This window comes from Nylanderia fulva, unplaced genomic scaffold (assembly GCF_048542155.1).
Source record: "Nylanderia fulva isolate GAGA-0341 unplaced genomic scaffold, ASM4854215v1 Scaffold78, whole genome shotgun sequence".
NCBI classification, from domain to species: Eukaryota; Metazoa; Arthropoda; class Insecta; order Hymenoptera; family Formicidae; genus Nylanderia; species Nylanderia fulva.
Genome location: NW_028190894.1, coordinates 221,296 through 236,708, shown reverse-complemented (window position 1 = coordinate 236,708; position 15,413 = coordinate 221,296). Strand labels below are relative to the sequence as shown.

The 15,413-nt window shown below is 29.1% G+C and overlaps 1 protein-coding gene across 2 annotated transcripts; it reads right to left on the bottom strand.

The window, feature by feature from the left end:
* Window positions 1–1,324: 1,324 nt before the first annotated feature.
* LOC114931728 (ectonucleoside triphosphate diphosphohydrolase 5) lies at window positions 1,325–14,454 on the bottom strand. Of its 2 annotated transcripts, none has more exons than XM_029303881.2 (4): window positions 14,059–14,454; window positions 5,798–6,946; window positions 5,069–5,245; window positions 1,325–4,391 (listed from the first exon to the last, which is right to left on the bottom strand). In XM_029303881.2, exons 1-4 carry the CDS (start codon window positions 14,077–14,079, stop codon window positions 4,314–4,316), a joined length of 1,425 nt encoding a protein of 474 aa, XP_029159714.1. In that variant the 5' UTR covers window positions 14,080–14,454; the 3' UTR covers window positions 1,325–4,313. The 2 variants fall into 2 exon arrangements, with proteins under 2 accessions (XP_029159714.1, XP_029159715.1); XM_029303882.2 differs by lacking the exon at window positions 14,059–14,454 and adding an exon at window positions 7,935–8,352.
* Between the last annotated feature and the right edge of the window lie 959 nt (window positions 14,455–15,413).

Here is a 15,413-nt window from a genome sequence, read left to right as displayed (position 1 = left end):
TTGATGTCACCTAAAATCTTTAAAACATAGAACAAAAACATTCTTCAAATATTATTTTCTAAACAAAATGCGAAAATATGAATTTTGGAAATAATCGACCAAACTAGCAGGTAAAACATGTGAGGAAGAGAGAGATAGCCGAAATGTTTTATATTAAAAAACTAAACAACAACATAAACTCACAGAGTGATACAGAGAGTCTTAACGATATATATAATAAAATAATTAAGGTCGTGTAAATTATCTCACTTAAAATATATGAAAATCTGACGATCCTTGGTTGGGATATGTTGGGATAAGTATTACGCGCGTTTCCATTTGTGAACTTTATATTAGTGTTTCGTTGGTGATAATAATAATATGTTTAATAATTATTGTAGTTACACTTGAAAAGAACCACAACCATATGGTCGAAACGTCGTGAAATTAAATAAACGATTTTATCTGCTAGTTTGGTCGATTATTTCCAAAATTCATATTTTAATACTAGTAACTGTCATTAATAATTGGGAAAATGCGAAAATAATTCTTCTAACTATTTTTCATCATTTTTATTATATTTTTTTATATACACGAACACAGATGAGAAAGAAAACATGGACATATATATTTTTTTATATTAATTGTATATGGATTTTTTCTTGGATAAATCTTGATTAATCATATCGTAGTCATAAGATTTATTTTTACTGGAAATGTAAAACACATGCAAACGAGATGATATATTTATGCATTGATGCATAGATGACAAAAAAGCTAGTTTGTGTGACATATTTTTTTTACACTAATCCATATTATTAAGGTAAATTAAATAATCGATCAAACTAGCAAAAATCAATTAATTTATCTTCGCGACGTTTCGACCATGTGATTGTGGTCCTTATCAAGTGAACAATACTACAAAAAAAAATTTTTAAATAATATTAAAAATACAAAGCTAAAATAAAATAAAAAAATATAATAACTACTTAAAAACTGCATATAATAATGTACAACTGCAAACCGATATTCTAGTATAGTAATATTACTTACAATTAAGTCATACCAGGAGTTCACAAATTATTGTTAAATTAAAACATTATATATCTTCATGACACCAGTCAGAAATAAAAGACGAGAGACAGCATAGAACATTTCACGGTAACGATTGTCAACAGAATGAAATATTAATAAATACGAATAGTCACATTTAAATAAACCAATTTATTTCGATGTATTTTGCAACTAAAAGCTAATGTTTCCTGCTTCTGACGTCATAATTTATAATATGACGTCAATAAGAGAAGTTTAAATTAAAAGTTGGAATATGAAAAAGAGATAAATATTATTTATGTAGCAATATGTTCGTTTTATTTAAAAACAGCATTTTAAAGGCACTATGTACACACACACACGAGCGCGCACACACGCACGCGCGCACACACACACACACACACGCACGCACGCACGCACGCACGCACGCACGCACGCACGCACGCACGCACATATATATATATATATACATATAGATTTGTATCTTCACTTTTATAATATATACAGTAGTATACAAAATGTTAGGAATCATATAGACATAGATTATGTAACAATTTGTTATACATATATGATTCGTTGCATCGCGCTGTATACAATCAATACCAAAATTATAAACGCGATATTTTAGACCAAGAAAAAATCTTATAACATGTTGCAAAACAATGATACGTCTAAAAATCAAACATTATATATATTAATGACATTTTAATAAGTATAGATATTAGCATATCTTAATTCTATATTTGTACTAAGTTTGTGTTGATGATAATTGCAATTTGTATGTACTGATACATGTTAAAAAGTACTTTTTTTAAATATTTTATTAGTCAAAAGTTCTGTAATAAAAACAATTCGTAATTTCGCAATTTTTTGCAATCACATTCATCACACTTTTTAATTAATTTTACGAACGATGCAAATCAATTTTATCTCGTGTGATTTATATTCTGTTGATCTTCTAGAAAAAATATTACGAATTGAATATAATATATTTTAATATAAAATAATTGAATGTAGATTGTGTAAATAAATATATATATATATATATATATATATATATATATATATATATATATAAATATATATATATCCAAAAATAAAATTGTTAAAAATACTTTGATAACACAAAAACGATATGTCTTCTATTTTTTAGGTAATTAGATATTTTAGATATTTTAGACATTTTAGATAAAATATATTATATACATGTACCTAAAAATATATATTAAATACTATTTTTTTTATATCGTAGGATAGATTGTACAACTAGAATATTAGGCAATTGTGCAGTGAATGTCGATAATTATCAAATATTTCTCCAAAAATCTAAAATTTTTACACAAAAAATTTGACATCTTATCAATTATTTTTGCAATTGTTCAATTGTTCTTTTTCCTTAAGTGCATATTTTTCTACACTGGTCAAAAAAATTATAGTATTTAAAAAAATTTTTTTTTTAATAAATTAAACTCTTTCAAACGCTAGTCGTAAAATAAATTGACAGAATTATTTTCGATAAAACTAGCAATTTTTTTCAATAATATCACAACGTTTCGACCATTGATTTTGGTGCTTTTCACGTGAACAAAATTATCAAATAAAACATGCGATTATCACAATAAATTGACCATAGTTCCAAGAAACCGATATAATTTTGGATATGAAAGACAAACGTCTCCTCGATAGCACGATTCGTCACTTACTAATCGTAGTAGTGCATCGTACATCGGACAGACTAAGAGGCATTTATGTACTAGAGGTAAGGAATATGCCAGTAATATAAAATTACATGAAACCAATCACTCGGTGATTAGTAAACATAGATGCGAGCTAGGACATGAATTTAATTGGAAATCGCCAAAAATTTTGCATAATGAGAAGCATGTGAGAAAAAGAGAGATTGCCAAAATGTTCTTTATAAAGAAGCAAGATAACACGATTAACCTACAGAAAGATACGGAAAATTTGACAAATATTTACGACACAATAATAAAGATTGTTTAGTGATTTGGTTTAACCTTGGTGACGAATCGTGCTATCGAGGAGACGTTTGTCTTTCATATCCAAAATTATATCGGTTTCTTGGAACTATGGTCAATTTATTGTGATAATCGCATGTTTTGTTTGATAATTTTGTTTACGTGAAAAGGACCAAAACCAATGGTCAAAACGTTGTGATATTATTGAATAAAATTGCTAGTTTTGTCGTAAATAATTCTGTCAAAATTTTTTTTGTTTTAAAGGATGAAGTCTCTACTTTAAGAAACTTTTGTTCGATTTTGATATCATCCTCCCCCCCCCTCCTCTCCCTTAAAAAGTAAGGTGTTTTTTCAAAAAATTGCAAAATTTGACGAACTCTACGGGATGAAATAAATTTTTTTCGCAAATTTTATTCAAATAAAATATGGACTTTTCCTACAAATTAAAAAAAAGCAAAGTTTGTACGATTTTTTTGGCAGAGTTACGGCATATCAAAGTTATCCATGCATTTTTCACCAGATGCAATTATCACCAGCATAACAATACCTGACGCACACCAACGATGGTTGCGCGACAAATTGCTAATGAATCTCCCTCACAGAATCAGTGATCAACAATTAGAAGACGTTTACGTGAAAATGGTTTAAGATTGCGAGTTCGTCATTTTCCTCTTCTAATGTATAAAAAAAAATGTATGATCCATTTGAGAAATGTATGATACATTTGGAAAGAAAAATGTCGAACTCGCGATCTTAAATCACGTTCACGTAAATGTCTTCTAATTGTTTGATCACTGATTCTGTGAGGGAGATCTTTATTAGCAATTTGTCACGCAATCATCGTTGGTGCGCGTCGTATATCGCTAATACTGGTGATAATTGCACAAAAATGCATAGATAACTTTAATATGCTGTAACTCTGCCAAAAAAATCGTACAAACTTTGCTTTTTTTTAATTTGTAGGAAAAGGTCTATATTTTACGAAAATTTGGATAAGATTTGCAAAAAAAATTTATTTTACCCCATAGAGTTCGTCAAATTTTGCAATTTAAAAAAAAAGCACCTTACTTTTTAAAGAGATGGAGAGAGGGGGAGAGAATGAAATCAAAATCGAACGAAAGTTTCTTAAAGTAGAGACTTTAAAACAAAAAAAAATTTCAAATACAATAATTTTTCGTGGAGATATGCTTATTTGAATTTACGCGAAATTTTGATATTAATTGCATGTTGCGATAATTTTTTTGACCAGTGTATTTTGGCTTTTGTATAAATCTAGAATAAAATTCATCAACAATACACTAATCAGAGCCCATTTTGGAGAACATTAAACGCGGCTCCTAACGCCCAACTTAATTCGTGGCCATTGATCTTCTTGTAAAGCTGCAAAAGTTAAAAATATTGTTACCTTTTAAAATATTATCAAATAATAATTTAGTATTCAAATTTTGCAAAAAAAAATTTTTTGGATCCATTTTGAAAGGAAGATGTTAAAAAAAGTCGATTTCCCGACTATCGATGAATACCTAAAATTCGAGTTCCATGGGTATCTATGAACCATATAAGATGTAAACATGATGGTCTTTTTTCCTAGAGACCTGGGGAAAGTATTGAAAATCTATCAAAACTATTGAAAATAGCGTCAATCGATCGATCTGAAGACAACTATAAAATCGATGACATGGATGAATTTTCAATCAAGTTTAACATCCTCCTTTTAAAATTAAGCTTCTTTATTGTAGTATGCGTTTTCTAATATTTTTTATTCATATAATTGCAACAAAGTTACCAAGAATATATGCAAAATTATAAAATAATAAACATATAAAACAAAATTTATTACAAACGTCTTAAGTACTAACTTGTTTAAATATTATTAAAAGTTGAACAATTTTCTGTAAAACTTATACTAATATGTACTAAGACTTTGATAAAAAGAAATCAATAACAAATCAAATTTTTGAAAAAATTCCCTAAATCTTAATAAGATTTTATGAGAATTCCTGGATTTAAAAGTAGATACCCTGTATAACAAAATATATAAATTGTATTATACTTACATGTAATTTAGTGGATGGTTCCAAGCCAAAACCATCTTTCAGTAAAACATAAATAAATGTCAGATCTAAACACATGAATGGCTGATCCGTGTTAGGATAGTCACATATTTCCATGGCTTGTTTCAAAAATACATTTAATTCAACAATTCCACCCAAAAATGGATCTATTAGTGCTACCTGAAAAATCAATATGTGTGTGTGAGTATGCATATACATCCATATATACAGGGTGTTTTGAAAGTCTGGAAATGGTTGAATATCTGATAAACAATACATTTTAGAAAAAAATATATCAAATAAAAATTGTAGGATTTAAAAATATCAATTTTTGACCTTGAGTGGCATTGCTAAGATCAGGACAAGATCATCCTGAACTTTTTAAATAGAACCACAGTTTTTTATATAAATTAATTCCTTGCAATATTCTGTGTAAAAAATTACAAAGGTATGATGGTCAAAAATTCAAGAATTTATGAGATATTCTATACTTCTATTTCAGACATAATACATAAATTATGAAATTTCTCGTAAAATATTCATTGTTTGATGATCTTATCTTCTTAATTCTTTTATGCATAAAATAATGAGAAGAATCAATTGGTGTAAAGAAAACATATTTTTTAAAAAAAAGTATGTAATGTGCAACTCTCTAGCAGCTACATACTTTTTCTTAAAAACAACTTTTTTTACACCAATTAATCTTTTCATTATTCTGGTTTAGAGCTTTACCTCTGTCGCGCGTTCGAAGTAATACGAAAATGCATATATTTCATGATCTTTCAAACCTATTGGTTTGTCTGTCAGAGTATTAACGTATTTCTCGATGATCTTCAAACATTCCGGAAAGCGTACAACTGGTTTATTCTCGTCTCCGCCGGCAAAATTTTGAGTCTTCACCAATTTGTACGTGCCATTTATTGGACCCTTTATGACATAATCACGTCCACCGTAGGACCATTCAGTAGATATAATCGGATTGATGCACTCGGAACGTATCTCTACAGAAGACTTGGGATCCACAGTCTCCAGATTCATATCAGAAACTAATATCGCTTTTCTGGCAGCCATTAAACCCATCCCTAAGTAACTGTGCGTGTATAAGCTCATGTTATGATTCAATACGTTGATGGAATAAACATGTTTCTCTAATTGCTTTGCTTGAGCGTTATTAGGTTGAAATGTGACCTGCGTCGAGCCTCCGCCGAGATCTAACGCAGCCACGGTAGTCTGAGAGCTGATGGAGTTGAAACGATCAAGTAAAAAATTGACAGTGAACCAAGAGAAGATTCCCTCATCTGTGCCTTCCATTATGGAGATAGAATTCTTCGCAGTCTGAAATCCGGACGTGTGAAACAGCTTTCTGCACTCCTCCAGTATGTCGTTGGCTTTACGCTCGGGCAATAATCTCAATCCGGCTGTGGCCTTCATAGTTAGTAATGTGCGAGGCCATTCAGATTGTGGAATGACAGTCTTTGCTTTGTTCAAAAGAGTGGTCAAAGATTTCGCAGCATCTTTGGGACTGTCCACGAACGAGCTCAGACCAGGCTTTATTTCGCTGAACAGTTCATTATCCAGGACTAAGTTACCGTTGAGAATCGATTCGTGAAAACTGAAAGCCAGTACACGACTACCGGTGGATCCGGCGTCGATGACGACAACGTAGAATGGCTTTTGTAAATTAAATGAGAATGCTAATGTATCAATGGCTTTGCTACCTATTTTCATAGGTTTTAAATCATTCGCTATAGCTATGTAACCTAAGAACAATGTGCCAAGCACTACAAGCATAGTAAAGTACTTTCTTCCTGGCTGGTTAGTGGTTTTCTTCTGGTGGGATGCCAATTCATGGTTGTGCTCCTCTTCATTTTTATTTCCTAGCTAAAAAAATGAAACAATATTATTAGGAGAAAGTCTAGATTGACAAATAACAATAATCAAAGTCATTACAATAATATTAAAACAATAATCATCACAAATACAACAATTTGTACATATTTGTATATACATCGCACATAATTCTATCCAAATAAGAAACACCAAAAGGAATTTTGCAATTATTTTCAAGATACAAAAATTATAGAAATAATTGTACAGAATTAAGTTATGAATAAAAAAGTTATAAATATAATAACATATGGCTTATAAATATAAATATTTTAATTAAGGTGATCCTAAACTGGTCTTTGAGAAGTCTGTTTTTTTTTCTTTTTTATCAACAAAATATGAGGTTACATAAACTATAAATCTATTTATTGGCTATACAGATTGTTTTTTACATGAAATTAGAACGCTTCCTTTTTTATTATCATTATTACTTTAATTTGTACAAGAAAAAGATTTATCAATCTGTATGTCTCATAAATCTTGGTTACAGAATTATGAATTCTAAGAATTTATAATTCTAAGAATCTTTTTCCTGTACAAATTAAAGTATTAATATTAACAAAGGAGGAAGCGTTCTAATTTCAGGTAAAAAACAATCCGTATAGCCAATAAATAGATTTATAGTTTATGTAACCTCATATTTTGTCGATAAAAAAGGAAAAAAAAACAACAGATTTCTCAAGGACTTTAAGATCTCCTTAAGCCATTCAACAATTTTTTCTAGAGAAAAAAATAGACAAAAATTTTTTGTTAAGCCGTTCAACAATTATATTTTTGGAGAAAAAAGGATGGACAAAATTTTTTCTTTCCTCTATCAAATTAAAGCAACACAATATATATTATATTGGCAAAAATAAAATATTTCTAATCAACGTTAACCTCGTTAAAGAAGCGATGAGCACAAAAACTATTGATCACTTTCTCCCTCCCTCCCTCCCTCCACCTCTCTCTCTCTCTCTCGATTATTTATATCTATACTCACGAACGTATATTGCATTTAGGATTCGACCCAATTGCAACGATCTGCCGGAGACAGATTGATCATGAAAGAAAGAAATTAATTTTCTCTTTATTTGACAAGCGCGATGACAGAAACATCAGCGCATCGCGTCACGTCGCGCGTCGCGCGTGATTTGATGGTGCAATTACGCATTCTCATATGCGTTTTTTTTTCTTTGTAAATCTCCAGTCTCTAGAATGCAAGTGCAATACCACGAGCACTATGACCACGAGGTTTCTCAGATATATCAAATGAGTGATCACGTGACAAAGCCGTATTACACTAGTTGAAGTTACATTTAGGCTAAATTACACTACAGGTTACAGTTTGCTCTGATTGGTCAATCCGTCAACTTCCAGTTGACGTCTAATGACGTCATTTTGACGTTTAATGACGTCGGTCGTGTTCCAAAATTGACTGTCAGTACTGAAATGCTATAGTATACATGATATATATATATATATATATATATATATATATATATATATATATATTTGACATTGATTTTAAAATGAAATCGATGTGCGATTGGCGGAAATTTTTCACTTTTCACGTTTTCACTTTAGAAAAAGTTACAGAATCGATACCCTAGCGACGTCATTTGACATCTAGGGTGCGTTCCGTTATGCACTGCAAGTACTGGCACTATGACGTCATGCAAGTGTACTGTTGACAGCGTTCCTTTTTAATTTTGTGCACTTTGAAGCTACTGCAAAATAGTAAAACGGAACGCACTACAGTACGCTTTCAGCAGACTTTTAACTAACCTTTTTCGCTAATAATCATCGAGTGAAAAATTGGTGAAATGGATAATACCATTATTGCATTAATTACATATAATTTAATCGAGAATATATATGATTCGAGTGAGTCATCAAGTGAAAGCGATTTGGAAATGGAATTAATAAATGAAATGAGACGACAAATTAAAATACCTAGAATAAAATGTAAAAATTACGTTAAAAATATTGTATCATTATATTCAGATATGGAATTTAAAAGTTAGTTCCATCGTATACACATGGAGGTAGCCATCTTGATTACTGCGAGTGCTTTACCTCGCCGGTTGCAGTAATCGCAACAGGAAATAACGTCAAAATTAATGACGTCATATACTCATGATAGTACTTTCGCAGTGCACTGCTATCTATATCGGAACGCTATTGGTAGTACTGTCAGTACTTGCAGTGCATAACGGAACGCACCCCTAGTGACGTCATTTGACGTCTATGACGTCATTTGACGTCAGTTTGCTAATACTTGAGCTGCTAATATCGTAATTTAAAAATTCACAAACTCTTCATACGGCACCTTTCATTGCAATTATGTATTAAATACGTTGCAATATTACATTTACATTACATTTATTTATTATATATGAAATATAACGTGTTAATAAATCAAATAATTTTTAACGACCCAACTGGCATAAAAAAATATCTTTATTGTTGGTTAGACATCAAATAAAATTAAGAACGACGTTTCGACTCTTGTTTTGGGTCCTTCTCAAGTCTAAAAATTACAAACAAAAATATATATCATATGCCAGTTGGGTCGTTAAAAATTATTTGATTTATTAACACGTTATATTTCATATATAATTAATAAATGTAATGTAAATGCAATATTGCAACGTATTTAATACATATGTAATACATAGCAGGTATATTGCGCATATTATATAAATATTTATGTATCAAATACGTAATTGATACATATTAGACAAAATCATAAGATATAACGTATTACGTCATCATAGTAGCATCATTAACATAACCTAAAAAAAACCTGCATGATAAACGGAAAGTCGGGCACGTTTCTGTGATCGTAATCGCGGTGATCAGATATTAAAATATTATAAGTGTTGATTATATGTGTAAAAAATATAATTTGTATTACACGTGCATACAAAGTGACACTTTCCACATGCACGATTTTTGTGCCAAAAGTAACAAATTTCCAACATCGACCTACAATATATTACATACATATGTTCAATGCATTCAAAGCCGTATACAATAGCTTCCCAAACCGTGAATAATTTATTGCCCACGGGTTTCAGCGCCATCTTGCAGCACACACGAAAAACAACTAGCAAACTACCGCTACTTCGTGCCTTCCCAACACGCACCTAACCCTGCTGCGTAAATCAGATACAGAAATCAGATACTCAAAGTGCCACTTTGAATGCACTTGTAATACAAAATATGTGTTGCACGTACGGAAGTTGGCTATTGTCCACTCGTGCGGGTAAATGCACACTTGTGACCAATAGCCAACTTTCCACACTTTTAACACAATATACTATAGTGAGTCAAAGATAAGTTTTTTATATTTTGTAATAATTAGAATTTCCATACAGTTGTAAAACTGTACAATAGATTGATGCGTATCTGATTATGATTGTTATTTTCTAGGTTAGGTTAGATTAGGTTAGGTTAGGTTAAATTAGGTTACATAATAAATTATTTATGAGCAGAAAATAATATCTATTCTCTGTCCTTTATGGTGAATATCTTTTATTTCCTGTTTCTATTGTCTGTTGCCTGACATTATGCAATTAAAATTAAATTATAAATATATATATATATATATATATATTCATTTAAAAAATTTTAATGTTTGAGATATCTTTAAGATGTATAACAGATATCTTTTAGAAATTCTACAAAGACATCTTCATCAAAATCTTTTTAGACATCTAAAAGATATCTAGAAGACATCTTTTAGAAATGTCTTAAAGATTTCTTTAATGAGACATCTTTTAGACTTCTACAAGACTTCGATGTTATGTGGGTATATACTGATATTATATATGGGTATTTAGACTGATATGATGTGATATTAAAATAACTATTATATACTGATATTATATACTAATATATATATATATTAGTATATAATATATATATATATAATATATATATAATAATATATATATATATAATATATATATAATAATATATATAATAATAATATAATATATATATAATAATAATAATATATATATATATATATATATATATATATTAGTATATAATAGTAGGTATATAATAGTATATAATAGACTGTGATATGATATGTGATATTAAAATACTATTATAACTAAAATATACTGTTAAAAATGTTATAGAAAAATATATATATTTTATAAAAATATATTATATATTAACATATAATATTAAAAATAAGTTAATAAGAAAATAAATAAAAAAAGTTTATATCTTATTTAGTTTACATCTTTATTTAGTTTTAGAAATAATATTTTTTCAGCAAGCGACACAGTGTTACATAGAGAATGATATTCTATATCTTTTGTCGTTCATTGGTATTGAAAAAAGATAGAATACTCTGTGTAATATTATATATGTTTGTATTGCTTGCTGGAAAACGCTCTGGGTCTTGATTGTGTAACTTTTTCTAAAGTAACGTGAAAAGTTAAAAATTTTCGTTTTCACACACTTTAGAAAAAATTACACAATAATCGATAATGTGCATATGAATAAATAACCTATATGGTACATTTTAGACGCGTATTTGCAATATTACAGATACGTATAAAATACATAATTTACATAATTTACATATTTAACATATATCGAATATATATAATCATATGTATCTGATATATAACGTAAATTATGTATCCATAGCGCGGACATTTATCGATATTAAATATGTATTTAATACATAATTTATATGTATTGCTATATATCTGTTATATAGCAACATTTCAAATTTTATCTATCTGCTAATATGTATCTGAAATCTAAAATGCCGTATGGGTAGTCCACGAATGTCTATATACAATGTAAATGTCATTACAAACGAAAATTATTAGAAATTAATAGTATTTATTAGATTTTTAAGATACAAAAAATTGCTCCATTTTTGTCTGAATTTGCTCCGTCTTTAAAAACTAAATTATCTACAGTAGTTACTAAAAACAAAAATTAATAGTTGTGCTTTACGCATTTTATGGGATATCGGAAAATTATTGCGCATGCGTAAAAACAATTCGCAGATTATTTTTAAAATTATTTATTTATTACTTTAATTCATTTAGGAAAATATTAACAATGGAAAAAAATTATTGAATTCAAATATTTATCATCCATCCTTCACACATAATTTATTTGACACTAATATTGATTTGACGTAAAAAAATATTTATTTAATATTCTTAAGACTTATTTGAGAGAGAGAAGATATTCTTTTTCAAAATAAATAATAAATAATATATATTTGTTCGTTTCAAATAAATGATGTGTATAAAGAAGTGTTGGAATAAATATATTTATTTGAATTAAATATATTTTTCCAATTCAAATTGTGTGTTTAACAGCTTTTAGTTGAAGAATAGCAAAATTAAATAAAGCATTTATTTCATTTTTTATTTTATTCGTTTGGATGCGCATAATCATTCGTCCTAATTAAGGATATAAATTAATGAAGGTTTAATTTAATTCTTTTTAAAGTGTATAGTATGTCTGCTTAGATCATTTTAGGCTTTATTATAATACTTATATAAGTATTAGGAATAAGAATTATTTTAAAAATAAAATCAAAAAAACTCTGTATACAGAGTGTCTCAAAATTAATAGCAAACTTTTTAATGACACAGATTCCTGGGATCATTTAGAGACGATTTTTCCCCAGTAAAAATGTCGAAAGAGGCCATCATTTTTTGCATGTTATCAATTTTTGTCATCTTGTATCTTCGTAATTAAGCCTTAAATTAAAATTCTATTAAAGTAAATTCTACATAAAATTAATAAAAGAATGTGATTTTGTTAATATTTTATTTCCACAAAACACTTAGTTTGCGAAAAATCCCTTACTTTCAATCGCTTATCACTCGAAAATTATTGATGTCTCAACATTTTCGTTGAGGAAAAATCATCTCCAATAATGATCCCAGGAATCTGCTATTAAAATGTTTTCCATTAATTTTGGGATACCCTGTATAAAAATACAAATTTGGGTATAAAAGATTAATAAGAGCTAATAATAAGATAGCAAATATTTTGACGTCGATGACGTCATTAGACGTCAAATGTACGTCATTAAACGTTAATTAACGTCATTAGACGTCATTTTGACGTTAAATGAGGTCAGTTTGTTATATTGGATTTACATTCAAATTTGTATTTATATTTTAAAAATAATTCTTATTCAAAAATATTTAATATTTATGCCTAATATTTTTTCTATTGCAGAGGCTTAAGAACCCATCCAACCAATCAAATGACGGCTTATAGCATCTCAAGACAGACCTTGAGGATGCGATTACATGGACGCGCGGAAACGCGGAAACGCGGAAGAGAAAGTAACTAAACTTTACTAGAGTCCCGCATTTCCGCGCGTTCCGTTCCGTCTGTTTTGATTGCCTTATATTACATGGAGCACATTTTGAGCGGAAAAGCGGAACGGGGAATTATAAAATATTAATATTTAACTATATTTATTGATTAAAATGCTTGTATTCAATAGATAAGTTGAAAAAATGAACATATTAAAAGGAATTACAATGAATTAAGTAAATATAAATTTAAAAAATTAATACAAATGTCTATTTGTCACTATACCGTTCCGCTTTTCCGCTCAAAATGTGCTCCATGTAATATAAGGCAATCAAAACAGACGGAACGGAACGCGCGGAAATGCGGGACTCTAGTAAAGTTTAGTTACTTTCTCTTCCGCGTTTCCGCGTTTCCGCGCGTCCATGTAATCGCACCCTGAGACAAAATCGATCAATCACAGTTAAATGCGAGAAGAATAATCGAATACAATTGGTTAAGTTCTTAAAGCTTATTACGCCTATTGTGGATTCAGCCTAAACAGATCGGATTGTAATGTAATACGGCCTATAAGCGAGGAAAAGAGCATGTTCGAAATTCGAACAATCATGATCATGATTTATGCGAGATATGTTTGTGCTTAACGCGTACATTTCCGTGTATTACATTATACATAACACGTATATGGTTATGATAATTAATAAGATGACATCTCGGCAAGATACTTTGTATCTTGCGACGAATACAAAGCTTGTTAAATTTCCGTCAGACTATTCACATTTAAATATATATATATATATATATACCTTTCGGTGTCTCACACTCATGCTTCGATTCGGACGAACACACAGCGAGATGGATCGAGGTCTTCCTTTCCTTCGAATTTTTTTATTGGCACCAGATGAACGACGACATCAATATATTTTATACAAATGATGATTGAGATAAATAAGGGAAAAAAAGCACGCGAAGAATCGAAAAAGACATTCGCATCGCACGATGGCGAACTGCCGGACGAATGGAATAAACTCGTCACTCTTTAAGTTCGCGTTCCGCTAAGATACGAAGTCCGATGACGGTCGATGTCGATTGGTGTTGGCGAATCGGTGTGTGTGTGTGTGTGTGTGGTGTGTGTGTGTGTGTGTGTGTGTGTGTGCTGTGCGATTCATTATGACACGGCAGAACCTCGATAACCCATCAAACTGCTTCAAAATACTTTGCAACCGATGACGTTCCTCATTGTAGCCAATGGAGCAAAGGTGGGGAGAGAGAGAGAGAGAGAACTATTCCGAATTATAGTATATCACTATATACAGGGTGTAATAAAAATACATTACTCAGTGTGTATTTCATTGAACTTTTTTCTTTAATGTTTAACATTTTGTTTATTTTTCAATACTTATATAAATACTTATAAAAAAATAATTTATCATGCATGAATACTTTATAAAAAATTATATGTCACAACCTAAAATTATTATATATATATATATATATATATATATATATATATTTTGTATATTGTTGGATTCTTGGATATACTATAGAAAAATAATAAAAAATTATGTACACCTAAAATTTTTATTATTATATATATAATGTTTTTATATTATTGGAAATAAAAAAATAGTATCCTTTCCCGGATATTATATACATATAGGAAAATAAATATATTCATAAAATTATATATATATGTATATATATATATATATATATATATATATATATATATACACACATATATACATATATGACAAAATCTGAATAAAATTCAGAATGTTGCAATTATATATATATATATATATATATATACAGGGTGAGTCATTTTAATAATCAAGGCACGCAAATATCTCGTAAAGTAAGCAAGATGGAAAAAAATGTTTTATACAAAAGTTGTTGGGTTCAGAAGGGGACACTTGATGGTAACCTTGACCCTGACCTTGGAGTCCAATTTAAGGGTCATTTTGAGGTCACAAATTAATGTGCTTTATATCAAGGTGGCTATATATATATGGATATGTGCTTTCCAAAAGTTCTTTATCCTAAACGTATATATATATATATACATATTCTATAAAATGTATATATCCTATATAACATACAAAAATCTAAATATAGTAAAAAATTATAAATATTTATTTAATATTATACATTTTACAAT

Excerpts from the sequence above, each read along its gene's own strand:
- LOC114931728 (XM_029303881.2), bottom strand. The coding sequence starts at position 14,079 with ATGAGTGTGAGACACCGAAAG. Across the intron at positions 6,947-14,058 it reads TGAGTGTGAGACACCGAAAG|CTAGGAAATAAAAATGAAGA; the intron begins GTATATATATAT and ends TCATTTTTTTAG. Across the intron at positions 5,246-5,797 it reads ACTTCGAACGCGCGACAGAG|GTAGCACTAATAGATCCATT; the intron begins GTAAAGCTCTAA and ends TTGATTTTTCAG.